Raw genomic sequence first — 25,583 nt, 5'->3', positions numbered from 1 at the left:
CTCTGAGCAAGCTTCTCCTGGCTGGGCAGAGATCTCTCCTTCCGCTCCGTCAGAGCTTCAGGAATGAAGACCCTCTGGCCTTTTCCAGGAGTGTGTGGCAGACAGCGGGGGTCTGAATGGCTGGGGCTGGAGGTCAGGAGTTCGGGGGCTCCCTACCACGTCATTCTGGACTTACAGCTCCAGCTACAACGGAGATGGTCAGGCTGCGGCTACTCTTCAGCACGTGCACGGCCTGAGGGGGGCAAGTGGGCAGTTGGCTGAAGCCTGACAGACCGGAGCAGTCGAGGCCTCTAGAGAGCACAGATGGTCTCAGACCCCATGGCAGGGGTAGGCGCAAGAGAAGTGAAGGGCAGACAGGATACCGGCCAGCAGCTGAAGACCCCGCATCTCACCTCCTTGTGGTCCAGGTTGGAGAAGTCGATGCCGTTGACTTCGACAATCTGGTCCCCCGTCTGGTGGAGAAATGGAGAGGGATCAGCGTGTTTACACTATCTGTAAACTCACTCATCTGCAGGAAGGGCTTCCCCTGACGGCCAGGGTCAGACGTTGAGTCTTCAAGTGGCTGCACCTCAATTCTTCCTGATGAACACAGCAGTTAGAAAGCTTAGTATCCTCTCAGGGCGCCTCTATCTCAAATCTCTTCTATCAACTGTCAACTATTATACCCTTAGAGGTTCATTCCTTTGGCTTAATTTATGACATTTGCTTTTAAAACTCAGTTTGTAGACATAGGAGCCTTTGGGTTTCTCATATAGCAGAGGCTGTGTTGAGACATAATAATAATTTGTATACTACCTAACATTCGTCAATCCCTTACTATGTGCCAGGCACAGTGTGAAGCATATGTATGAATTCACTTAATCCACAAAATGACCCTAGAAGGAAGGCTATTTGCCCCCATTTCATAGGAGAGGAAACTGAAGCACAGAAACAGGAGTAACTTGTCCAGAGTAGAGAGTAAGAGTTCTGGCTCTGGCACCAGACCACCTAGGTTTGAATCCCAGCCCTATCACACTAGGTACATGATCTTGGAAAAATCACACACTTTTTGCAGGTCCCCGTTTCTCCATCTGTAAAATGAGAACAGTGACAGTACCTAATTCTCAGCGTTCTTATAAATTTTAAAGAGCTTAGAACAATGTCCTACCCAGTAAACACTCAGTGAATGTCAATTATTATTACTACATTCCCAAGCTCAGGACCAAAGGCTCTCAGGGCTGGAGAAGACTGGGGAAATGTCAAAGGTGAAGCTTTCCCTTGGGGTGGGTAGGAATCGTCAGCCAGTGGCCGCTGAGAGAGGCCCTGTGCAGGAAGGCCCGTGCCTCTGTCACTGTGTGATCATCGTCTGACCTGTCACCCCACTGGGGCTGTCCCAGGGTCGCTCACCTCCAACCCCACCTCGGCAGACAGGGAGCCAGGCTTCACGTGGCTGATAAAGATGCCGGGCTTCTGGATGGGCCCACTGGAAATGCTATGGAAGAGATGGGAAAAGCGGGTGAGGCTTTGCTCATCCCTGTAGCATTGTTCATTCTCAATGTCCTGTCCCGTGCTCTGGCCCCTCAGGATCCAGGTCACCCACGAGGATCAGTTACCCGTGGTACTCTGTTGGTTACCTGTCCAGCCTCATTTCCCTGTGGCAACAGCCACAAAAAAACCATTTGTCATTCCCCGATACCCAATCCCTCACCCAATATATGGCACATGCTGTTTCTTCTTTCTAGCATTTTCCTAGTCATTCTTTAAGACTCAAATGCTATCTCTTCTACAAGGTTCTCACCATACTCTTTATTCTATCCCAAGCCTCAGCTAGTTGCTCCCTCCTCAGTGCTCCCAAGATACCTCCACCAAGGAGGGCATTTGTACTGTCATTTTCCCCTCCCACACCTGTGGCAGGCATCACTAATCGATCACAGCACTCTTTTCCACCAAACCTAGATACAGCCTGAGAGTTCTTTTCAAAGCACAGTCGACCCTTGGACAACCTGGGTTAGAACTGCATGGGTCCACTTATACATGGATTTCTTACAATACAGTGCTGTAAATGTATTTTCTCTTCCTTATGATTTTCTTAACAACAGTTTCTTTTCCCTAGCTTACTTTACTGTAAGAATATAGTACATAATATGCAAAACACAAAATATGTGTGAAGCAACTGTCTATGTTATTGGTAAGGCTTCCGGGCAATCGTAGGCTATTAGTAGTTAAATTTGGGGGGAGTCAAAAGTTATGCATGGATTTTGGACACTGCAAGGGATCAGCACCCCTGACCCCTGCATTATTCAAGGGTCAACTGCAGTACTCCAGGCAGCCACCAGTAATGGATTAGAAACAGCACAGGACGGGAGACCGATCTGCCATCTCTGACACAAGCAGAACACAACTCCATCAGAGTCCCTGCCACTCTCTGCTATAACTATTCAGTGGCTGGCTTCCACGTTCACTACATTCTAGAGTGTAATCTCTTAGGAAGGAGGGACTTTTTTTTTAATCACTTATGCTTGGCAGAAAAGTGTTGAATAAATGTAAATGAATGGAAGTAGTATGAAAAACTTACATAATAATAGCTAATGTTTGGCAGCTGCTTACTACCTACTAAGCACTAAGCTGGTCCTTTACTTCTGTCATCTCATCCCTCCTCACGACAACTGGTTTTGCGGGTGTTCTTATCCCCAATTTACAGAGGGGGAAACTAGGCTCAGACTGGCTAAGTGACTAGTCCGAGGTTCTAGAGCTCATAGCTGCCAGAGCAGGGGTTGGAACCTAGATCTAGAACTGTAGCACCTGTGTGCTTATTAATAAGAACACCCCACGTGGCCCGATGCCTGTTTGCAATTCCCTGGCTGCCACTTCAGGAAGCCCACAAACTAATAAATGTAACAGAGATGACCGGCTGGACAGGTTCCTTTTGCAGTGACTTGAGGGCCCACGAAAGGAACATAGCTCTGCCTTTGGGCCTCAGTTTCCTCGTCTGTACAATGGGCCTGTTGGAGCTGTCCCTCTGGCCATAGAGGGCTGTTGCGAAGCTCAGGGAAGAAATCAGGCTCCAAGAAGCGTCATCTCCTCAGAAGCAGCAAGGAGAAAGGGGAGAGGTGTTAGGGGTCTACTGGTGTCTACTGGCCGGGAGCGAGCCTCAGGGCATGCCTGCCACCCACCTGCAGCCGAGGCCCCGGGATCCTACCAGGCTGATGAAGACCTTCTTCTCTTTGTTTTCCCGACTGCCAGGGAAGCCCAGGCTACTCCGCCCTCCCTGGAGGAAGGATGGGATAGGGGTCACTGGGTGTCCACAGGTGTACAAGTGGCCTCTTGACTTCATAAAGCCCTTTAGAGCAAGCACTGCTGTCCCCACGTAAGACTGCTCACCATTATGTCCCTTGGGGGCATGTCTGCACCAGCTGGGCCTGGCTGAGGGCCCACCACCCTCAGGGGCATTCTGGATGCCCTGGGGGCCTGTCAGAAGCCCCTGAACACACATCTCTGGGGCAAGCCCTCCCTTTGGGACGGGCTGTCCGTCCTTGAAGACAACCCCACCCAGACTGCCAGGTGGCCCTGGCCCTTACCCCGGATTCTGACACAAACTGATCCACATACTGCCATTTGAGGGGTTCATCAGGAGAGCTGGGGGGAAGGGAACGGAGAAGAGCGGGGTCATTAGAGAGAGATGTCTGAGGAGCCAGGCTCCAAATCTCGATCTGCCCATCTGGAGCCTCCAGCTACCGCTGGCCTGGGAGCAGGGCTGGCCTGGCTGAAGCCAGACCCCACAGCCGATCCCAGGACCCCGAGCCCACAGCGAAGAGTCTGTCTGCAGAGAAGGGTCCTGCTCACCTCTTCACAGGAATCAGGCCAATGTCTATGGGAGAAAGGCATGGGGGTTAAGGACGGCTCCTCTGCCCTCCCTTCCTCCCCCAGGAGCTGGGGACCCTGTTGCCCACCCCACCCTAGCCCAGCCCTCCATCAGTGCCCCCGTGCCCTCTGGCCTCACTCACGTCTCACTTTGATGGACACAGTCTTCTTGGTGCGGATGAGGTTGATGACCTCCTCGTGGGTGCAGGAGGAGATGGAATATCCATTGATCCGGACGATCTCATCCCCTACCTTGGCCACAGACAGAGGGAATGAGCACCAGGTTGAGGGGGCATCCGGCAGCTGGACAGGCTTGCCACCAGATGCTCTGGGAGTGCTCTCCAGGAAAAGGGATGATGACCATGCCTTCCCTCAGAAGAAACTTTGGGATGTTCCCTAGTACCTTGTTATAACCAAACCACTCTCCATCATCCTGAGGGGTATAGTGACACGTCCAGGCAGGCTTTCTGGCCCATTTTACAGATGGGGAATCCAACATGAGAGGTGAGAGGCACAGAGAGTGGGTAGCAGAGCTGGGACTAGAACTCGGGACTCTGTCCCCTCACTCCAGTGTCCCCTTTACCCCACTGGGTCACCACCAGGTTCTGGAACCCATGCAAAGAGCAACCCTTCACCTAGATTCAAGCCCAGCTCTCCCGTGGACTTTGTCTCACCCCGCCCCAAGGAGTAGGCTCTCCTGTCCTTGTTAATCACCGGGACACCGTAACTGAGTGAGGAACTTCCACGACTCCTGACTCAAGTTCACATCACTGACACACACGCGATTTCTTTCTTTCCACTCTATGGACGCTCAGGAGACATTTTAACTCTGCCACGGCGCTGACCTCTGAATTCAAATGCTGGGAGTAAGCGAAGAACAGTGAATAAACACAAGGCTTTGGCATCAGATGACCTGGATTCAAACCCCTGCTTCTATTCTTTTTTTTTAGGATTTTATTTATTTGAGAGAGAGCATGAGAGCGGGGTGAGGGGCAGAGGGAGAAGCAGACTGAGCCACCCAGACGCCCCACCCCTGCTTCTATCCTTATTAGCTGAACGACCTTGGGCAGTTCTCTCTCTTTTTTAAAATTTTTATTACTCAAAAAAATCTTCATTTTTTATTTAGCTTTCTGACTCTGTGCTTTGTGCTTTCAACACTTTCACAACGATTTTCTGCTCTTCAACAAGGAAAGCCTGCTTGATCCTGTCACCAACACATTTAGCACACACGGAACCACCATCGGCCCTGCTGATGTGTTTTTTTAATTTTAGACAATCTCCTAAGAACTGTAGGTGTCGGGGCACCTGGGTGGCGCAAGTCAGTTAAGCATCCGACTCTTGTTTCAGCTTGGGTAGTGATCTCAGGGACCTGAGATCCAGCCCTGCATCGGGATCTGCTCTCAGCACGGAATCTGCTTGTCCCTCTCCCTCTGCTCCTACCCCCTAGCTCTCTCAATCTCTCTCACTCTCTCTCCTGCTCTCTTGAATAAATCAATCGCCTTAAAAAAAAAAAAAAGGAACTGTAGGTGTCATAGCACAAACTCCTCGAAGGTGGCCTGGGCACACGCCACATGTTAAGTCTGGAGCCTTCCCAACCTTCTTGGTCTGAAGGTAAATGATTCTATTAGCAGGGGTTCGGGATGGCCTCATTTTGTTCGAGATTGTACTGTAGAAAAGCCTACGACGATATGCCAAACGCCGGAGCATTCGGAATGCCTACGGATGCTGTCCCCAGAAGAGGAAAAAGGACCTTGGGCAAGTCTCTTGAACTTTTTGAACCTCAGTTCCTCTCATCTGTAAACTGGGGAAATGCTCTGGTTGCTATGAGAACTAAGCAAGCATGTCCGTGTAAAGCCTGCCAGCACCGGGCATATGATCAGTAATCAGTACACAGTCACTATCGTTATCATTCGTCCGGCCGAGCCCTAAATACTCCTACCCTCCTCGCAGGACTTTAGGCCTCATTGAATTGGGAGAGACAGGGGCTTACGGGCCTGCAGGGAAAGCCTGCTCACAGATCTGTGGTGAGCTGGAGGCTGCTGTGGGCCCTTCCAAGAGCCTTGGCTCTGGGATCAGTCCTGAAGCTCCTCACTTTGCAGCTGCAGGGCTAGAAGGATCCTCAGACATCAGACGAAACTGGGGCCCAGGGAGGTGATGTTTTGTGTAACGTCACATGGCCATTAGCTGCAAAATAGGGACTGGATCTTGGATGCCCCTCTTCTCCAGCCTGAGGCCAGCCCAAGCCAGCTGGTGGCTTCACTCGCACCACATGTACTGTCCTTTGGGGACTTGTTAGTACATGTGGGGGATACAACTTGACTCTGTGGGAGTCCGGGAGCTGGGCGGGCACACAGCCTGTGAGGGGTTCGGCTAGGCCAACTCCCACCATCTACAACATCCCTACAGAGTAACCTTCTCGAAGCTGCCACCTGAATGCTTCCCTTCTACACCTCAGCACAGACCCCAATCTTCTCAGGGACTGATGAGAGTGGCAAGGGGCTCAAAAAGGTGCCAGAGGGAGAGGCTCACTAAAGAACTCTCTAGGATTCTGGGGACACCTCATGTGAGGAGAGCAGCTGGGCTAGCTCCTTACATCCACTTTTTTTTTTTTTTAAGATTTTATTTATTTATTTGGGAGAGAGAAAAAGCACAGAGGGAGAGGGAGAGGGAGAAGCAGACTCCCCGCTGAGCAGGAAGCCCGATGCGGGGCTCGATCCCAGGACCTTGGGATCATGACCTGAGCCGAAGGCACTTAACCAACTGAGCCACCCAGGCACTCCTTGCACCCATTTTTTACAGCAACTTTGTTTCTGTTAATCAAATGAGGAAACTGAGGCTCAGAGAACGCAAGTGAATTGCTCAAGGTCACTTGGTTAGTACAGCATTGCTGGGATTTGAAGTCACGTCTCCCCTACTGACAACAAGCGTTGTCTCTTGGGCATCTGGAAGCAGAGAGGAAGGGCACCTGGCCAAGCCTGGCTACAGTTCCCCGCATCCTGCCCTCTCTGGATTCTTGCCACCTGTCACAGGGGACCTCAAGTCCCATAGGAAAGGCAGAGATTACTCTGCCCATTTTATGGCTGGGACAACCCAGGCACACAGAATCCTTCTCTAGCCCTGGATGACAGAGCATGCTGCGCAGAACAGAGGGCCTAGCTTCAGACAGGACACACCTGAAAAAAAAAAACCTAACATATATCCGGTAGATGGACCAAACAGGTCAAATCAGCAGGGCCTTCAGTCCAGCCAGGCTGTGTCTGAACATGTCTCTCCCCTGCCTTCCAGAATCTTCTCCTGTCCAGATCTCAGGCATGAGAGCTTCCCAGAAACGTGAACCCCAGACAGGCGAATGGAGGCGGACGTTTTGCCCAAGCTCCTCTGAGTGAGGTTCCCTGTCTTGTTCCTAAAGGGAACCTGTTTGGGACCGCAGTCAGAATGATTCCCACACAGCCCCTGGCTCAGGCTACACTCTCAGCTTTCCTCTCGCTCACACTCCAGCGTGGAGCCCTGCAAAAGGCCCTTTGTGCGAAGGCCACATGAAATGACGATCTGAGGGACAGGGGCACAAAGGACAGATGAGCCCGTCAGCCCAAGAAAGAGAAGACAGCTTATAAGCCTGAGAAACAGGTGGGAAGGCAAAACTCTAAGTTTCATGAAAATGTCCCGATGTCCCCAATCATGGAGGCATCGTTAAGAAATGCTTGTCCTAGGAGGAGAGCTCGCCTTTGAAGAAAAAAAAAAAAAAAAAGAGGGCCTCGGTCCAAGAGAGGAGCTCATTATGTTTTTTCTCTGGCTGTGTTTCTGGGCTGGAAAATGTGCCCCACAGGAGAGGAGTAATGAAGTGGCTGAAATTTCAGCCGCCACTGGTGAGCAGTGAGACGGATTTAGAACAAAGCAATGTCTGTCAGCTCCCACTAACCACCTCCCGCTCCATGGGGTCTGAACCATAAACCGAGCCCCCTGAAGCCCCTGTCTTGGCAACCTGATAACAAACATGCTGGCAGCTTTGGGAGGGGCTGGGAGGGCCTTTTCAATCTGGACATACAAAAACACAGCTCTGGGCTCCAGCAGGAGCGAGATCTGGAGGTCGGCCCATCTCGGCTCAGACACGGAGGTGTGGGACCTCAAGGGAGAGGCACCTGGGGTGCTGAAGAGACATCCCTGGGCTTGGCAGTCAAGAGACCTGAGTTCAGATCCTGACTCTGCCACTTACTGCCTGTGACTCTAGTCAAGTCTCTGAGCCACTATTATAACTCTGTAAGATGGGGATGATATGAGAACCAGTTGTGAGCATGTCGCCTGGCACACTATAGGTGTTTATTAACTCTCCCTCTCTGCTTTTAACAAACACATAGCACTGTGTGTTGGGCACTTTCATAAGTACTTTATAATATGAATTCACTTATTCCTCATGACAACCTGATGAGATAGGGAGTGTTACCATTATCCCCATTTTATAGATGAGAAAACTGAGGCATGGGGTTAAGTAAGTTCATCATAGTCCCATAGCTCATGAGTAGAAAAGCCAGGACAGTCTGGCTCTGGGGGTCTATGCTCTTAAACACCACACTACACTGGGATTTCCTTTTCCCCTCCAGTAAAAGGCCACATGTCCAAAGCTTCAGGTGCCAGGACATAACTATATTCCTCCTTTGGGAAGTGGGCGGGGGGAGGGGGGAGGGTGTGAAACGCAGCAGGCAGGTTCCCAGCATGACTGAAGAAAACAGGCAATTGCCTGCAGCCTGATTTCTATGGGCCTGAGGAAAATCTGTCCGGATGTGTCAGCTTCTTCCTCCCCCAAAGTCTCAGAAAGGTGAGGTGACCACGTTCTGCGGGGAGGCAGGAAGCCTGAGGCCCTGACACCCCATTCCGCTGGACTCTGCTCGCTCACCTGGAGCCCGACACTGTCTGCCTGACCGTCTTTGATGAGGTGGGAGATGAAGAGCCCGCAGCCGAACTCGAGGCCCCCACGAACGCTGAGGCCGAGGCCTTCGGGGTGCAGACGGTCCAGACGCACCTCCTTCAGCTTCCTGCCACAGGAGAGGTCAATGATGGCCCAGTGCTGGCCTGACTGCCACCACTGACCCGTCCAGTAGTGAGTGACCCTGTCTATCCCAGGTAACCTTTCCCACCCCTACCTCTGGCCCGCCGGCGCCCTCTGTACCTGGAGCGCCGGGGCGTCAGCTGGTCGTACTCCACCTGGTGCTTCAGCGGGATCAGGGGCCTGATGGCGTCAAACAGTGGCAGGCGGCTAGGCTCATTGATGACCAGCTTCAGGTCTCCCACAAGCACGGTCACATCCATGGTTCTGCAGAGACACGGGGAACACCCGGAGCCTCACCCATGGCCATGGCTTCTGACACCCAAGGGTTCCCAGAGGAAGCAGTCCCAGGCTGGGTCCCCACCCACTGGGTCCAGGTCCTGGAAATGGAGAGAATGCTCCTGAAAAGCCCAGAGCCCCTAACTCTGGGCCAAGTGCCTCATAAGAGCCTCATCCTTTCCCACTAAATGTCACAGGGAAACTGGAGAGGTAGGGATTGTTAACCCATTCTACAGATGAACTCAAGCCAGGATTCAAACTCAGCTCTGCCTAATTCTGAAGCACAGGATCTTTCCAGTCAGGAAACTTTGTGGGAGATGCTGGTGACCCCGCTTGTACCCTGGTCCCCCACTTCTGCTCCGCAGCTAAGCTCTGTCAAGTCTGCCCTCATAGTATCTCTCACATGACTCCTCATCCCGTTCAGACCCTCAGCATCTCCGGCCTGCACTTCTCCAGCTGTCACTGACCTGCTCATGCTCGTCTAATATTTTCTAAATGTAAGTCACTCCCCTTCTCAAAACCCTTCAGTGGCTCCCCACAGCCCAGAGGCCACCATCCATGCTCCTCGGCAGGCTCAGGGCCTCCATGACTCTCTACGGAGCTGCTCCGGCTCGTGGCTGTTCATGGTCTGTGTGCCCCGGGTTCTACTCCCCCCCATTACTGGTCACTTCCCATTTGCACCCGGTGCTTTCATGTCTCTGCACCTGTGCTCAGATTGATCCTTCAGCCTGGAATGTCCTTCTCTGGTATTTCCACACATCAACATCCTTCTTATCCTTCAAAACCTAGCTCCCGCCTTCTTGGTCCTCCCCCGATTAGAAGCAAAACTGCTTTCTTCACACCTGGCTTCTACTTCACCTTAGCAGTTATCTTACTGCAACTTCTATTAGAGCTCTTTGTGTTTGTAGAGTCTGTATAACCGCCCCCCCCCCCAACTAGGCCACGAGTTACTTGAAGGAAGAAAGTAGATCTTATTCGTTTCCAGATTCCAACAAGCAGTAGGAGCTTAGAAATGCATGCTGAATGAATAAAGAAGCAGGTGAATGACAAGAGACAGATCGGACGTGTGGCTGGGGGCAGCTGACATTTCTTGTTCTGTCTCAGCAATCATATTCTGTTGAGCCTATTTGGCTACTTGACAGCCTCCCCCACTGGATTACGAGCAACCTGGGGGCAGCGACCAGGCTGATGTGTTCACTCGTGTACCCTCAGCTCCTAGCACAGAGCATGCACTGAGTAGTTGAGTAAATATTTGCTAAGGGAAGTGAACGGTGTGTACGTTTGATTCCCAGGAGCATTGAGCATCTGCCCCCCTCCCAGAGCTCCCCAGGATGGGAAGGTGAAGTTCTCGTCTCAAAACAACCCATCCCAGGGCTCCCTATATACAGGGGTAGCCGGGTGGTCCACAGGAGCTGGACCCCGCACACTTACTGGTGATACATCCGTAGCACGTCATACAGATAGTCCTTCTCTGCATCATTTTCAATCAGAAAATCCACCTAGAAAACCCAAGGGCAGAATTCTAGTCCCAGGCCCAGCATGCCCGTAGCAGACCCCAGGGAGGGGGAGGCCACCTCCACTCCCCCAGCATCTCCACAGGGCTGGGGCTGCAAGAGGAGGGCCAGGCTGGTCCTCTGACCCCATCAGCCACATGCAGATCACCCCAGTGTGGCCACAAGAGTCCCTCTGCACATCCGGATTTGGCCAGGCTGAACCTCATCCCCAGGGGGACGCACATTCATATGCACACACGTGCCCCTCCCCATGAGAGTGATGCACCCCCATGGCAGCAGTGTTGCTGCTCACGCCCATGGCCATGTCACCAGGGTCTAGAGTGGCCGTGCCAGGGTCAGCACCCTGGTCTGGAAGAAGCCCATTGTCTTACCCGATGGTGGCTGTAGTGCTGGATAACTATTTTCAGAAAGGACTTGGGCCACTTGCTCAGATAGCACATCCCACCCGCCGGAAGCCCCCCGACCGTCCTTCTGGGTCACCAATGCTAGGGGCAACTCTGCCCTGGCCTGGCCTAGGCTGGGTTGGCCCCGACTTCTGTCCACTAGTCAGCCTCCTGACCACTCCTTCACCTCTCCAGGCCCCTTCAGTCCCCCGCTTCCCCCCCCAGGGGGAGAGTCAAGTTACATCATTTCAAGTTTGCTGACATCAATGGCTGGATCTCCAAGGTCAGGGTCAGGAGCTGTTTCATTAGCACCTCAATCCCAGGGGCACTGGGGGGTAGAAGCCCCAAATTCCGCTCCCTGGGACAGTGCAGTGTGAATCTCTACACGCTGCATCCTTGGCTCTCTCTTTAGCCCAAGACTGAGTAAGAGGGCAAGAAGCACTTCAGACTGGGAGGCGGGTGGGGAGGCTCTGAGCTGTGCATGGTCAGGAAAGACATGACAAGACGGGGCTCGGACTCCCCTTAAATGAAGGCAGCGTTCAGGTGCGAGGAGGCAGGGCAGTCTTGCATGAGTCTATGACCCACTCTTTTGTGACCAGCTGGAACCGAGCTAAGAGGGACAGATCCAGGAGGCTGTGGCAGACATGTGCTGAGGAGTGTTGGGAAGGTGGTGACCCAGGGCTGAGCCAAGAGGATAGAAGAAAGGCTCTAGACTAGAGCAAATGGAGTGCGTTCGTCGTTCAGTAGACACCAGTGGGCACTTTGCGCCTCTGCACGGCACGGTGCTGTCGAAGACCTACTGTGTGCCAGGGGCTTTACACCGAGCGCCAGGTATCAGGAGAGTGGCACAAAGCACCCTAGAGCAGGGCCTCCCTGAGGCCGGTCCTTGGACTGCTCCTTGTTTGCTCATTCAGGCCATATTCTCGCTTACTGACTGCCAGCTGTGCCTGAGGAACTTGACATGAATTATCTTTAACCTCCCAACAAACCTCTGACGCGCATGGATTAGTATCATCCCCACCTGACAGCTGAGGAAACACGGGTCCGAAGAAGCAGCAGAGCGGAGACTCCAACTCATGCCCGCTGGCTCCAAAACCTCTGCCTTTTTCTGCATCACCACATAGTATCCACTTACCAGATAGAACTTTTTGGATGCATTTGTCTAATACACATTTATTGAGCACTTACTGTGTGCAAGACACTGTGTCTTCTTTTTCTAATTAGATTTAAGAAGCTTTTCCTTTTCAGGGCTCCTGGGTGGCTCAGTCGGTTTTAAGCATCTGCCTTTGGCTCAGGTCATGATCCCGGGGTCCTGGGATGGAGCCCCCAGTCTAACCCGCCCCCTGCCCCCACTCGTGCTCTCTCTAATAAATAAATAAAATCTTAAAAAAAAAAAGCTTTTCCTTTTCTTGGATCTCTCTTGATATGGGCACAGAAACCCTAAAGGAGCCCACCACCTACAAAGACTTTACCATCTCAATTCCTCCTTCCCACCCACCTTGTGTCTGGTCCCCTCTGTCCCGTGGCAGCATTCTCCGGCTGGTGTTCAGTGGGCTCTCTGCTATCAGTCTATATGGTGGGGGGAGAGGGGGTTCAGGCCCCTTGTCTGCGGCACTTGAGGCAAATTCTGGGTTTAGCCTTGGGCCCTATCCAGCCTCATTTCCCAGCATTCCTCCATTTGGACTGGCCCTTCAGGACAGCACGCATGGGGGGAAGCAAACAACATTCAGCTCATGCAAATACAACCTCAAGTGTGCACCCAGCCAGCCAGCGAGAAAGCAAGCAAGAACAAATTAAATAATGCATGCTGTTCCACACGAGGAACATCTGCCCTCCTCAAGCTGTTGTGGGGATTAAATAAGTGAATAGATACAGAGTACTTCCGACAGTGCCCAGGGCTCCAAGATTTCAAGGGCTCCGAAATGTGTGCTGCATTTCTTCCTTTGTGCCCCCAGACCCACTCTGCAGTCTTCTCTGTGCTGCCCTGTGTCCCAGGAGGCTTTGCTGGGCTCCCTGCCCTCTGACACCCAGCCGGTGACGAGAGGGCCTGAGGAGATAGGATATGGGGCTCTGACTCCCCAGCTCGCTCTCTGCTGGATCATCTTACAGGCAGGTCTGAGCTTCTCTCCGCAGCCATGGCTGCCCCCCCCCCCGACTTCCTTTGCCCCATCGGGAGCACCTGGCCTCCTCTGCAGCCCCCGGGGCCCGTTACCACACCTTGTTGACTCCTGTGTCCCTGCCCTTCATAAAACTCTCTCCAGTTTCCCGTTTGGCTGAGCCGCATGCTGCCTCGACCCTGGGTGGTGTGAAACACTGGCTCTGCTGGTGAAGCCGGCAGCATTTTCTCACTGTGAGCTCTTCCTCCACCTTCAAGATACCTCAAACGTCAGCTCTCCTTGGTCAAGCCTTCCCTCGTGCTCCTCCACAACGCCTGTCCTGTCATTCTCTGTGCAGGCGACACCACTTTGTCCCCACCTCTGCCATGGCACTCGCCAAGCTGTGTTGTACGTTCTCTCTCTTTACTCTCCCGTCTGCCCACTCATCTGTGTGTGGCCCAGACCCAGGCCTGGGAGGAGTGCGCTGGGGGAGGCCAACAAGCCCCTTCCCCGCCTGGGTCTGCACTTCTCTCTGCTTCATTCTCCTCATCTGTGAAACGGGGATAAAAGTACTTGTTTCGTAAGCTTTCATCCTTCTCTGAGCGATTAAGCATTGTTTTTTTTAATTATTCCTTGAGTTAATAATCGTTAAATGCTTGGCACAATACCTGGCAAATAGTAAGTTCTCAGTGTTTTTTAATTTTATTTAACTAAATGAGTGAGTGAGAATAGATGAATACAGATTCTATATTCTCAGCAGCTGGCTGACCCTGGGCCCTCATAAATGTTGGTGGGATGAATGGATCCAGCCACACTTCCTCCCAGACCTTCACAGCATGCATCCTGGGTAGTACTGGGTCTATTTGACTCTTGTTTTATTCTTCTTCATCTTTTCAAGACACTTGTGTCCTGCTGGTTAGTTGGTGGCATCTGACCCAGTGCTTAGCACAGCTGAGCATGCCCTCCTTCCCTTGCTTCTCCTACCTCACTTGCTGTTCCTTCTCCTCTAAAGGTTGGGGGGCTCTGACTCTGTCCTGGGCCTTCTCTTCATCTGCACCATGTCCCTAAGTGACCTCATCAGTCTCAGGGGCTGAACTACCATTTATTCCTCAAGAACTCTCTGAGGCTCCACCATAGATCTCTCCCCACCATCTTCAGACTCCCACAGCTACCGGCTTCTTAGTCACCTCTCTGCTTAATGGTTGAACAGGCATCTCAAACGTAAAACATTCAAAATGGAGCTCTTGGTTTCCGCCACCTCCCCTCTTGTCCCCACCAACCTGCTCCTCCCAAAATGTAGACCCCCTCTTGATGCCTCTCTCTCCATACCCACAGCTGCCCATGAGCAGAGCCCGCCAGATCTACCTTTTCTTGGGTTCTGGGTCTGACCACTCCTCATGCTAGTCCAAGCCCCCATCTCTGGCCTGGGCTGCTGCAGGAGTCTCCTGTCTGGGGTCTCCCTTCTGCTCCTGGTCCCCTCAGTCTGCTCTCTACCAGCACTCGAAACAATCCCTTTTATTTTATTTATTTTTTTAAAGATTTTATTTATTTATTTGAAAGAGAGACACAGCGAGAGAGGGAACACGAGCAGGGGGAGTGGGAGAGGAAGCAGGCTTCCCGCCGAGCAGGGAGCCCGATGCGGGGCTCGATCCCAGGACCCTGGGACCATGACCTGAGCCGAAGGCAGACGCTTAACGACTGAGCCACCCAGGCGCCCCTGGAACAATCCCTTTTAAATGCAGACTTCCCGGAGCACCTGGGTGCCTCAGTCGTTGAACGTCTGCCTTCGGCTCAGGTCATGATCCCGGGGTCCTGGGATCGAGCCCCGCATCGGGCTCCCTGCTCCGCGGGAAGCCTGCTTCTCCCTTCCCCGCTCCCCCTGCTTGTGTTCCTTCTCTCGCTGTGTCTCTGTCAAATAAATAAAATCTTTAAATGAATAAATAAATAAATAAATGCTGGCTTCCCATCACTCTGAGAACCCGAAGTCCTGACCAAGGCCTTCGAGGCCCCCACCCCACGCTCATCCATCCCTCATTACTCTTCAATTCATAATTCCTCTCAGAAAAACCATCCTATCTGCTGCTCTTAAGGCAGGGCCTTTATACTTATTGTTACCTCTTCTTGGAATGTTCTTCCATATATATTCCCATGGCTCCTTCCCTCACTTCTTTCTGGATGTCTGTTCAAATATTACCTCTTCAGAGAGACCTTCCTGACTACCATCCGGTTGCTCTCTCTCCTCTCACCCAGTTTATTTTTTCATAGCATTTGTCACTACTTTGCATTCTATGATATTTGTGCTGGTTTACTTGTTAACTGTCTTCCCCGCTAAGGAGCCAGGGACTTTGTTTTATTACTCAATGGCTACAGTACTGTTGAGCATCTATTAGGAGCTCAGTCAATGTTTATTACATGCATGCATGCATGATTAGCAAAACACTGCAAGGCAGGGGCTCTTTCTGACCTCCTTATTTATCCCCTCTTCCCACCCCAGGGGCCTGGCCTTGGGCAGGGTACACTACAGATATCCATAAATGCATGATTGTTGACCAGGCAATAAAAACCTTTTTGAGCAAATGAGTAACCAAGTTCCTGCAACGTGCAGCTGCAGTGAGCAGAGGGGGAGCCTTCTTCTGAAAATCTGGTTCTTCAGGGAAGAGGCTTAGTCTCTGATGCTCCCCTCCCCACTCCTTGGTATCCTGGCCCAAGGCTGTTCCTGGGAAGAACTTGCAAGTGCTGCTGATGTCCTTGAGGAACTGTGTCAGCGCAGAGGAACAGACTCTACTTATGAGCCTGGAGCCTGCTGGCTCCTCCAACAGGATGCCGTGCAGGTATCTGCAGGGGGCTGTGGACCAAATGGTTACTACAGGCCCAGAGTAGCCAGTCCTCGAATTCCTATTTAGTCCTAAAGGTCCAGTGAAGTAAGCACTCTAAAGCTCATCTCATAGCTGAGGACACAGGAGCTCAGAGAGATTAAATGACTTGCCCAAGGTCTCACTGGCAGTGAATGGCAGGGCTGAGCTTTGTCCCCAGTTCTGCCTAACCCCAGATAATAGACAACAACAATGGGCATTTGTTGAGGACTCACTAAATGTCAGGGTCTACTTAAACTCCCTACGAGCATGTAGATCTCATCCAACACACACGAGAACCTTACTAGCTAAATATTATTGCTATCCTCATTTAACAAATCAGAGGACTGAGGCACGGAGAGGTGAATAACTTGCTCAAGGCCACACAGCACGTTCCATGACAATATGCCACCTCTCATGCTACCTCCAACAGCTAAAGATTTAGGTTACAAACCATTCCCCAGGGGTTAATGTGCCCTGCAATGCTAAGCAAGGGACAGCTAGAAAGTCATCAGCAGGAGGTGTAAATTTCACCCAGTATGGCTGTAGGCTCCCGTCTGTATCCTCTGCTGCTTTGTCCTCTCCCCAGTTCCTATATGATCTCCAACCTGGGAGCGGAAGGCTGCTGCTGTCTCGGAAGCAGAAGGGCACAAAGTCCAGCCCGGGGCCTTGCCCAGCCTGGTGTCTGCCCCGCCTGCACACACAGGGGCATTAATAGGTGACGACTCTTGTGATGAGGAAGAGCAGGGCAGTGGAAACACAGAGGCTTGAGGCCCGTTGGAGCCTGCATGGCCTGGAGAAGAGAAACAGAGGCTAATTCCAGGGTGCAGTCAGACACTCAGAGGTACCTCTGAGGGACCTCAGAGGTAATTCTTGAAAAAGAGGCAAAGACTAGTACCCATAGGGAAAAGGCAAAAGAGGACCTGATGTTACTTTCTGCCCAGGGGCAGGAAACTGAAATTCAAGCCTGAGTCTTGGGGGAGGGGACGGGAGGTTGTGTTCCTTCAAACTGGGTTGTCTGAAATCTACACTCACCAAAGGTCCTCAGCAGCTGAAATTTCTCTCCTCACCTCCCTGTGCAACAGGATGCCCTGGTGGATACTGTCTCGCGCTCCCCTTGCTATTTGCCAGCCCCCAAACTCCTGCTGAACTTCTAGCTATCTCTCACTCTTAGAATACCCAAGGCCTCTTTTTTAGGAGACTTCACCCAGTATGAGCTTCCCCCTTTGTACCCCACCAAACCTTGACCCCAACACTCAGCACCCAGCCATGGGTAATTATTAGTGTGAGGTCTGCCGCCCACCCGCCCAGCCAGCAATTTGAGGACACAGACGAGTTGTAGCACAGAATGAGTACTCAAAATACATTTATTAGAAGAATTATCGCCCCCTGGCCCTTAGCTCCCGTGCCCCCTACATTGGCTGGCTATTCTGGTTCCTCTGGGCCTCTCTGTGGGGAGAGAGGGGTTAAGCACCCTGACCCTGCCTACCTGAGCTCTACCCCCTCAGGCCTCCGAAGAGGTTTGGCTCAGTCTAAAGACACTGCCTCTCTGGGCATTATGAGGGTGTCGAGGACCCTGTCACCTGTCCCTCAGGCAGGGCCTGTGGGTAGCTCTAGAGACCTCTGGCCTCACCCTAGGGCCCTGAAGCATCCTGAGTCCTGGTGGGGAGGTCCACTGGGTTACTTCCAATGGTCCTCTCTGGCCTCAGGGCCTCAGCAGCTCCTGCACAGCTCTGGAAACAGTTCTGGAAATGCCCTGGGTGAAATCCAGTAGCTTTCGGTGAGGGCCTCTGAGAATCCTGGACCATCCCTGAGGTGCCTTATTGGGACACACCAGGGGAGATGTGGTTCTGTCTGATGACTTTGGCTGACTCTCCCTACTTCCTCCCTTCCTCGCACTGCCCCCTGGTCAGCACCAGTTCCTCAGCTGCTTCTCAAGAAATGCCCTGAAGCGGGGGCCCCCTAAAGTGCTTCTAACTTGTTTCTTTTTTGGAGGTCAAAGGACAGAGAGAGACACCAGTTTCCCTTCCCACCAACCCCCATCTCTCCGACGCGGTCCCATACCGTCTCCATAAGCTCCAACAGCCCTGAGCTTGGGGCACTAGGAGCTGGGATTTGCCCACTATGAGGCATGTCAGAGAAGCGTCCTGTCTCAGGCCAAGGCAGGAAGGCATTCCAACCCCAGAGAAGTCCCAGCCCTGGAAGGCGGAAGGAGAAAGGACACTTTCTGAAGATCGGTTTATGGATTCCTACACGTGGAGTCCTAGTGCCCCCTCCCTTATTTTACTGGGGATCCCTGCTGGAAACTAAACAACCTTCAGGGGTCCCAGTCCATTCACAGCCCTAAGGTCGGGCTGGAAAGGGGGGGGCGGGTGGCGCCGGGTATGTCCATCCCCCACCACTCTGCCAGGACTCCGGGGTCCTGAACGCCTGAGGGGTCCCTAGCAGCTCTGACCTTGTGCCGGAATTCTCGAGCCACCTTCCGGTCCATGGCTGGGCCAGATCAAGCCGCCTCGCTGCACGACTCGCTCCTTCGGACGCGCAGCCGCCCCAAGCCGGCAGGAACCGCAGCGGAGATCCACCGGGCCTGGGAGCGGTGGGGGCGGGGCCTGAGCGCGGTGGGGGCGGGGCCTGGGGCGGGGCTGCTGGGAGGCCCCAGACTCCTGTCCTGAAGCTTGTCGCCTCGCACCGACAATCCCGGAGCAAAGGGCCTGGAGTGCGTGTATGTGGTGGTGGGGGGGTGGCGGTGATTGGACTCCAGGACGGCGCTCCCTTTGGAATGATCCCCAGACACAAGCGGTTGAGGGAGAGGATCTCGGGAGGCGTGGGCAGGAGGTTTAAGACTTTTTTGTGGGGGTTGGAATACTTTTTTGAGGAGGTCCCGACATTCTCACAACGGTGGGTAGGGATAACTATGGATGCACAAATAGAGGCCCATTTGCGCGCTCCTGAGGCTTTCACCCCCTGCCAGCCATCTCACCTCCAGAGTACATTCTATAATGGCCTTCTCCACGGGCTTATTCCCAGTCGGAAGAAATCTTTGATCTGTGAATTCCTTGAGGCTGTGTCTTAGCCCACAGAGGCCTGAACCAGTGGGGGGCAGGCAGTGTCCCTCCTGAACCGACTTCCCCTCCCACCTCCCTAGCCCAATCCCAAACACACACACACACACACACACACACACACACACACACACACACACACACACACACACACACTGAGGCGTGAGGCGTGAGGCGTGGAAGGGCCTGGCAGGGACAACCTGATTTACTGCGGACCTTTACCCAGGGCCCAGACCCCGTTTGGTTCACTTGATTCATTTCAACCAGAGTTTGTTCAACTCCTAGGTCTAGTGCTGGAGTGTAAAGACAATGATGAATCAAGCCTGGGACAGACTGAGAGGGGAGAGGGGGTCAGAAAAGAGATGATAAAAACAGGTGTGAATGGGAGAGAGTGGGATCTTCAATCATGGAGCTAGTGCCTGGATTTAACCCAGGGTGGGGCCCTGACCTGTTTGCACCATGTCAGGGGACAAGGGACAGGGAGATGGACAGCAACCCAAAATAGTGAACCACTTACAACTAACTTCAGGGCCTAAAGACCCTCCTCCTTTTCATCTTATCTTATCCCCCAATAGCTGAAATTTTGCCAACAGACTTATTTTTATTGGGGCCATATTATTGCCTAGTTTAGGATGTAAATCCTTCCTAGAGGTTCTTTAAGGTTCTTACCTTAAAATATTATCCATGTTCTCACCTTAGTATTAACTACTTAAGTCCAAGATAAAAGGGGAAGACTTGTTGGGATTTTCAAATGTCCAGGAAAGACACTCAAAATATATCCCCCTCCAGCTTTCTTTGTTGATTCGCTACATCTCTTTACTAAGTCATATGGCTGTTATATCACAGTTAGGATCCAGGCAGAGTGGCAAATGGCCTTAAAAGGGGAATGCAGTCCATGGCCACCTCAATCCTTTTCCATGACCAGCACCCCCACAGACTCTCTCCTTTAAATGTTTTGAGGACAGCACTGAGGCCTCGCTCTCCTCTCCTACGAATGTTCCTTTTCAAGCTTCCCTGCCTTCATCTATTCCCTAACCAGGGTTCCATCCTTGACTCCTTCCCCTTCCTCTCATCGATGCATATCGAATACTCTGTGTGGGGATGTGTGCTTTATTTACCACTATATTCCCAGAACACTTTGTGGTAAGAAATAGATGCTCAACAAATTTGTTGAATGGATGAATGAATGAATGCATTCTAAGTCTATATCCCTGCCTAGGGGTCTCCTGGGGCCACCGCCATCATCATCATCATCATCTCATAATTATCTGCAAGGCTTGCATCCGGTTGGTGTTCCAACACTTAAGTTGCTGAGAGAATCCTGCACAGGTTCCCAAGGCTTCCAAGCCCACGGTTCCAGATTTAAAACATTCCTCCTGGACAGGGAGTGTATCTTGTTCACAGAATTGAAGTGGTCTTTGTTTGTTGGTTGGTTTTGTTGTTGTTCGTTTTGTTGTTGCTGCTGCTGCTGTTGTGGTTAAAGTCTGGTCGTGAGGGGAGCCGGAATTTGGGAGTGTGATGCACTTCTGTCATTCAGTCAACACTTTTGAGCCGGGGCTTGAACTAGTGCTGGACATACAGAGGACTAAGTCACAATTCATTCCCTCGAGGTGCTCAAAACTGGGGGTAGAGTAGGGCCTTGGGGCCCTGGAAGCTGTAGTGGTGAGTGGTGGGAGCACAGACCAGGATTCTGCAGACTTAAGCCTTGGTTCTGCCACTGACAACTGACCACTGAGTGGCATGTCCCAGGGCCTCTGTGAAAGGAGAATGGAAGGCCAGACTCACACAAGCATCTTGGGTGTCAGGTGGAAGGGCCTTCCAAGGCCCAGGCTTCTAAGCTGGGGATCTTTGAGGAGTAAGGGATGTCGGGGGCTGCACTGGTTACCTCCTTGCTCCCCCAGGGTACTTAGGGCCCAGTGATCTGAATCCAGTCCCTCTGGGGAGGGGCGGCACAGGTCGAGAGGGGCAAAGGCTGGGCCACGCTCCGGCGCCTAAGTTATGGTAATGAGCTGGGCAGTCCCGTCACCCTAGCTCAGGGAGGAGCCAAGCGCCTGGGAGGAGGGGCCGAGGGAGCCCCGGGTCCAAGGAGTGAAAGGGACCGCGGCCGCCGAGTGGAGGTGTGACCCTGCCATCGCAGGGACAGGCACTCGGGCCCCCGGCCCTGCGCTCAGACTTCCCAGTTTCTGTGAGCCCTATGGGGTCCCTGGTCCCGCGCGCCCCCACGCCGGCGCTCTGCATGCTTCTGGCCTGTGTCTGGCTGCCCGGGGCTGAGCCGGCCGGCCAGTCCCTGCAGGTGCAGTCTCTCGGTGAGAGCGGTGTGGACTAGGGGGCACTGGGGGCTGGAGGAATGTTTAGGGGAACGGGCCAGCCAGGCAGGTTCTAGAGAGGGAGGAAAAAGGTTGGAGGGGGGGCAGGGCGATGGCCAAGGAGAGGGCCAGAGGGGGAGCAGAAGGAAAAAGAGGCCGGCGACAGCCCGGGGAACGGGTGCCAAGCTAGGCAGGATGGAAGAGATCGAAGGCGGGGGGGCTAGAGAGAACTGGGCCCAGAGAGTAGGAGGAAAGAGGGAGACCCCTGTTGGAGAGGTCGCCAGAAAGGAGGAGAAAGGACTGAAGTCTGTAGGGAGTGAGAATGGGGGGATGAAGAAGAGGCTTCCTAGCAGGTGGGGCACGGGTGGGGGGAGACCCAACAAAGGGAGGCCTGGCTCGAGTGGAGAGCGATCCTCCTCCGCAGGCCCAGCGCCCACACCCCGGGGCAGTGCAGAACTGCAGCAGCCTGAGCCAGCCCAGGATCCCAGGTGAGTAGGTGCAAGCTTGTGGCTGCCCCACCCATGGCTCCCATCTTTATTTCTAGTGTGGATGACCCCAGGGTTTTAGCACCGAGGGTGGGTGCACTTGGGGTGGTGGGGAGGCATGGCCCCTCCCCCTATCCCCTCCCCTCCCCCACACTAGGCTTGTTTCTCATCTAGCCACAGACATCAGCAGGTGACCCTTGCCATAGAGGATGCTACAGCAGTCATGGGAAGCCAGGTGAGAGGAGGCCTGGAAGGGGGGCTTCACGGGGCGGAGGGGGGCTTGTTTCCGTCTGGGACTGGGGCTGGCCGGGAGCTCGGTAGGTTGCAGGAAGGTTGTCTCTGCAGTTATTTGAAAGGGACCAGTGTTCCTAGTATATGTCTGAAGTATGCAAATTCATGGGACACTTGTATTCCCACTTAACTAATCTCTTGGGACCCCTTGGTTGGTTCAGTTTGGTTTTATTTTTGTTTTGTTTTGTTTGGGGAGGAGGGCACTACGATGCAATCAGGACATAGCGGAACTCTCCCGTGCCCTGGGGTGAAAGCATGAAGGTGAGGGTTCTCTTTTACCTGCTTGGTATGGGAAGGTGCAAAAACCCCATAAGAGGCCCCATTCCATACCTTGAGCAGTGCTCCAGCAAAAGTACTTTGAGAGGAGAGACAAAAATTGGGCCACTTGGTGGGGTTTGTGAGGAAGGGCTGGTTGGGAAGGAGAGCCCCAAACTATTACCCTCTGAGACTGCACCATTCCGTTGCCCACCCTCCTGAGGTCCTCCCTGCTTTCAGGAGAGGTGGTAGTTTTTTTTCTGCCTTTGCCAGATTTCTTTGGTTTCTGGATCAGGTGCCTGGGGCTCTCTTTCCAGTCATGTCCTGCACTTTGTCTTTTCTACAACATGTTACGGATACATTACAAAACCGGCCCACCCACAGCCAGATCCCCCAGAGTATCCTGAACCTCAACTCATGCACCCTGGCCCCAGCGATCCGCTCTGGGCAGCTCCTTGTGGCAGCAGGTTGGGAAGTATCATTTATAATAGAAAACAATGTGCCCCAAATGCCTGCCCTTTGGAAATAGGTATGAAGACCCCAAGGCAGGAGGAGGTATATGCGTATTCTGTAAGGGGTAGATTAGCTAGGCTTTTTATTTCTTGTTTGCCCGCTTTTCCAGGCCCCAAGTTTTAGAATCGCAGTCAGATGCAAGTTTGAGTGGAAAGAAAATGTTTGTTTGTTTGTTTTTAAAGATTTATTTATTTATTTGAGAGAGAAGGTTGGGGAGGGGCAGAGGGAGAGTGAGAGAAGCAGACAGCCCATCATGGGGCTCCATCTCACAACCCTGAGATCACGACCTGAGCCGAAATCAAGAGTCAGACGCTTAACTGACCGAGCCACCCAGGTGCCCTGTTACTCTTTTTATATGTGATGAAATCAAGGTAGGTGGGTGACCTGTTGGGGCCCCCAGGAAGCAGGTGAAACAAGGTCTCCTGGTGGGGTCAGCCTGTTGCCCCACAACATAAATGCACCACAGGCCTCCACGAATCCCTGTGTTTTGGTGGAAAATGACCCTTAGCCAAGCACCTCATTCCCCTGGCAGGACTCCTTCCTTGCTGGATTCCAGGGTAGGCTTCCCTCCCTTTTCCCTGGGGAAGCATCTGGAGCAGACAACCCCAGTAGGTTTCTCACATTACTCCTTAGATCAAATAAGGGGTTGGAATGGCCTTCCTTTAAAGCCCCTGGAGTAGGCGTGGGGAAAGGAGGTCATTAGCTAGAAAGTGAACCTGAGGATCCTTCGAGAGCTTCTGCCTGGAATAACTTTATCTGTAAGGGTGGGGGTCCCAGACCAGCAGCTAACCAACCTTCTTTTCAGTGCTGCCACATTCTTACAGAGCACAGCCATTCTCCAGAGAATTGATGATATAGACCAGGATGGGGGAGGGGAATGCATTGTTATTTACAGGAACCTCAATTTCACTGAAATTTAGCCTTCCCTTTAATTATGCCGATAGGCTACAAACCACAATACAGCGGTAGCAGTGTCTGTGACTGGTCACCAGGAGAAATCACAGATATTGTCATATCACCTTACACTTGTTGGTATTTCCAGATCTCATTTATACTCACTACCTCAAAACGCTGGCAGTGATAAGACCCGCTGCTAGATCTTGCTGTTTAATGTAGTTATAAGCACAAATATTACTAAATCGCGCATTTTTATAAAATATTTTCATGACTGTCTTGCAATATAATAGATGTCCTTTGTCACCTTATGTTTTATTTTATGTATTTATTAACGTTATTCTGAGAATGGGTCGATAGGCTTTGCTCGATTATCAGAGAGGTTCTTGGCACTGAAATGACTAAGAACTTCTGATCTATACTGAAGATGAATCATTTGGGCAGGATTTAAAAATCTCTCCAGAAAATGGCCTTGACTTTGCAGCGCTATCTTGCCCTCGTTAACACCGATCTCAGAAGCCACACCTGAGGTGGGGGCGAGGGGTGGAGAGACACAAAGACTAGGTTTCATTAAGAGCTCTTTGGGGCCTATTGGATGCAAGGTGATCGGTTTTTCCCATGGTCTCCGAGGCCCCGTGAGATCGATTACAACCAGGGTGGGAAGCCTGACTCCTGGGGCTCAGGCTGGGTATGCAGGGTAAGGAGAGCTGGGGAGGACCCAAGAACCAGGGACCAAAGTGCAACAAGGCCCAGGGGGGGCCAGTGACCTCCCAGGGGTCAGCAGGACAGTGAAAAGGGAGGCGGTAAGCACCCAGGGATGAGGTGGAGAGACTGGGCCTGCCAAGGAGGGGCAAAGACCTGAGGTTGGGCTTCAGGGACCAAGGGTTCTGAATCCTCTCCATGTTCCAAGTCCTCGGCCGGGGGCTGGGGATTCTGCCCGAGGATGCAGAGATGACAGTGAGGGAGGAAGACACATGAGACATACGCACAGTGTGGTTGGTGCCTTGTTGGGCCTGTGAACAAGAACACGAGCTCCCTGAGGGCTGGGACTTTGTCCCGTTCACACTGGGAAGCTATCCAAATGGGGAGGCCAGGGCTCTGAGAGGGGAGGAGCTTGTCGTGCCCCGGACCCCAGGCCCAGATGATATGAGCCACCTCAGACTAGGGTCCCGAGAGGTCAGGTATCAAAGTCAGTTAGCTGTGTGGTGCCTGGACACGCCTGATGTTTGGGACAGTTCTAATTTCGGATGGTTTGTATATGGGGAGACCACATGTTGGGATTTCTGGTCTGGAAGATAGGATTTCTCCGCTCACTTTGCCTGTGTCTTCCTCAGATTTGTGGTATCAGGGAGAGTCCTGGCATGGAGCTGAGTTCTGGGGACTGTGGATGGTGACCTCTGAGGAAGGTTGGGGTGGGGGGAAGGGTGAGATGCTCACCTGCCTTGGGGCAAGGGGCTGCCTTTTCTTCCTAGGCCTGCCTTGCGTGGTTTCTGTGGTGAGGAGGAAACATATTTATTCTCCAGATAAGGGAGTTTTGTGTTGGGCTGTGGGGCACTCTAAAGTGTACTAGGGAGGGAAGGGGGGAGGGGAGGCTGAGGGGATGTTGGAGCATGGAGGGGAGGGAATGTGTTCGGGCCACCGAGATGCCACTTCGGAGGGTAAAAACCAGCCTTCACTCCTCTAGGGCAAGCCTGGAAATTCTCCCAGACCTCTCAGAGGTGGGCCTGGGCAGGTGGAGTGGCTGGGGGCCTCCCTCCTCCGGGTGACAGACA

General features: G+C 52.7%; 2 protein-coding genes and 1 pseudogene across 2 annotated transcripts in view; 1 reads left to right on the top strand and 2 right to left on the bottom strand.

Moving 5' to 3' along the window:
- Positions 1-18,537, bottom strand: part of USH1C (USH1 protein network component harmonin) — a 45,997-nt gene extending 27,460 nt beyond the window's left edge. Inside the window, exons 1-11 of the mRNA XM_088017493.1 lie at positions 18,461-18,537; positions 10,592-10,659; positions 9,005-9,148; positions 8,732-8,870; positions 3,984-4,092; positions 3,823-3,847; positions 3,558-3,615; positions 3,153-3,247; positions 1,387-1,471; positions 393-452; positions 176-232 (exon numbers count right to left, since the gene is read on the bottom strand). Of these exons, the coding sequence (XP_087873619.1) occupies positions 176-232; positions 393-452; positions 1,387-1,471; positions 3,153-3,247; positions 3,558-3,615; positions 3,823-3,847; positions 3,984-4,092; positions 8,732-8,870; positions 9,005-9,148; positions 10,592-10,659; positions 18,461-18,496 (876 nt within the window). The 5' untranslated portion in view covers positions 18,497-18,537. The remainder of the gene's footprint in view (positions 1-175; positions 233-392; positions 453-1,386; positions 1,472-3,152; positions 3,248-3,557; positions 3,616-3,822; positions 3,848-3,983; positions 4,093-8,731; positions 8,871-9,004; positions 9,149-10,591; positions 10,660-18,460) is intronic.
- Positions 4,959-5,547, bottom strand: LOC114219354 (large ribosomal subunit protein eL34-like; annotated as a pseudogene).
- The window catches only part of OTOG (otogelin), an 87,796-nt gene continuing 80,707 nt past the window's right edge, over positions 18,495-25,583 (top strand). The window contains exons 1-4 of the mRNA XM_028116769.2: positions 18,495-18,623; positions 21,205-21,373; positions 21,798-21,861; positions 22,033-22,093. Of these exons, the coding sequence (XP_027972570.2) occupies positions 18,495-18,623; positions 21,205-21,373; positions 21,798-21,861; positions 22,033-22,093 (423 nt within the window). The remainder of the gene's footprint in view (positions 18,624-21,204; positions 21,374-21,797; positions 21,862-22,032; positions 22,094-25,583) is intronic.

The sequence above is a fragment of the Eumetopias jubatus genome, unplaced genomic scaffold, assembly GCF_037043125.1.
Source record: "Eumetopias jubatus isolate StellerSeaLion01/CBP00866 unplaced genomic scaffold, mEumJub1_p1.0 scaffold_13, whole genome shotgun sequence".
Lineage (NCBI taxonomy): Eukaryota > Metazoa > Chordata > Mammalia > Carnivora > Otariidae > Eumetopias > Eumetopias jubatus.
This window is presented reverse-complemented; position numbering and strand designations above follow the sequence as displayed.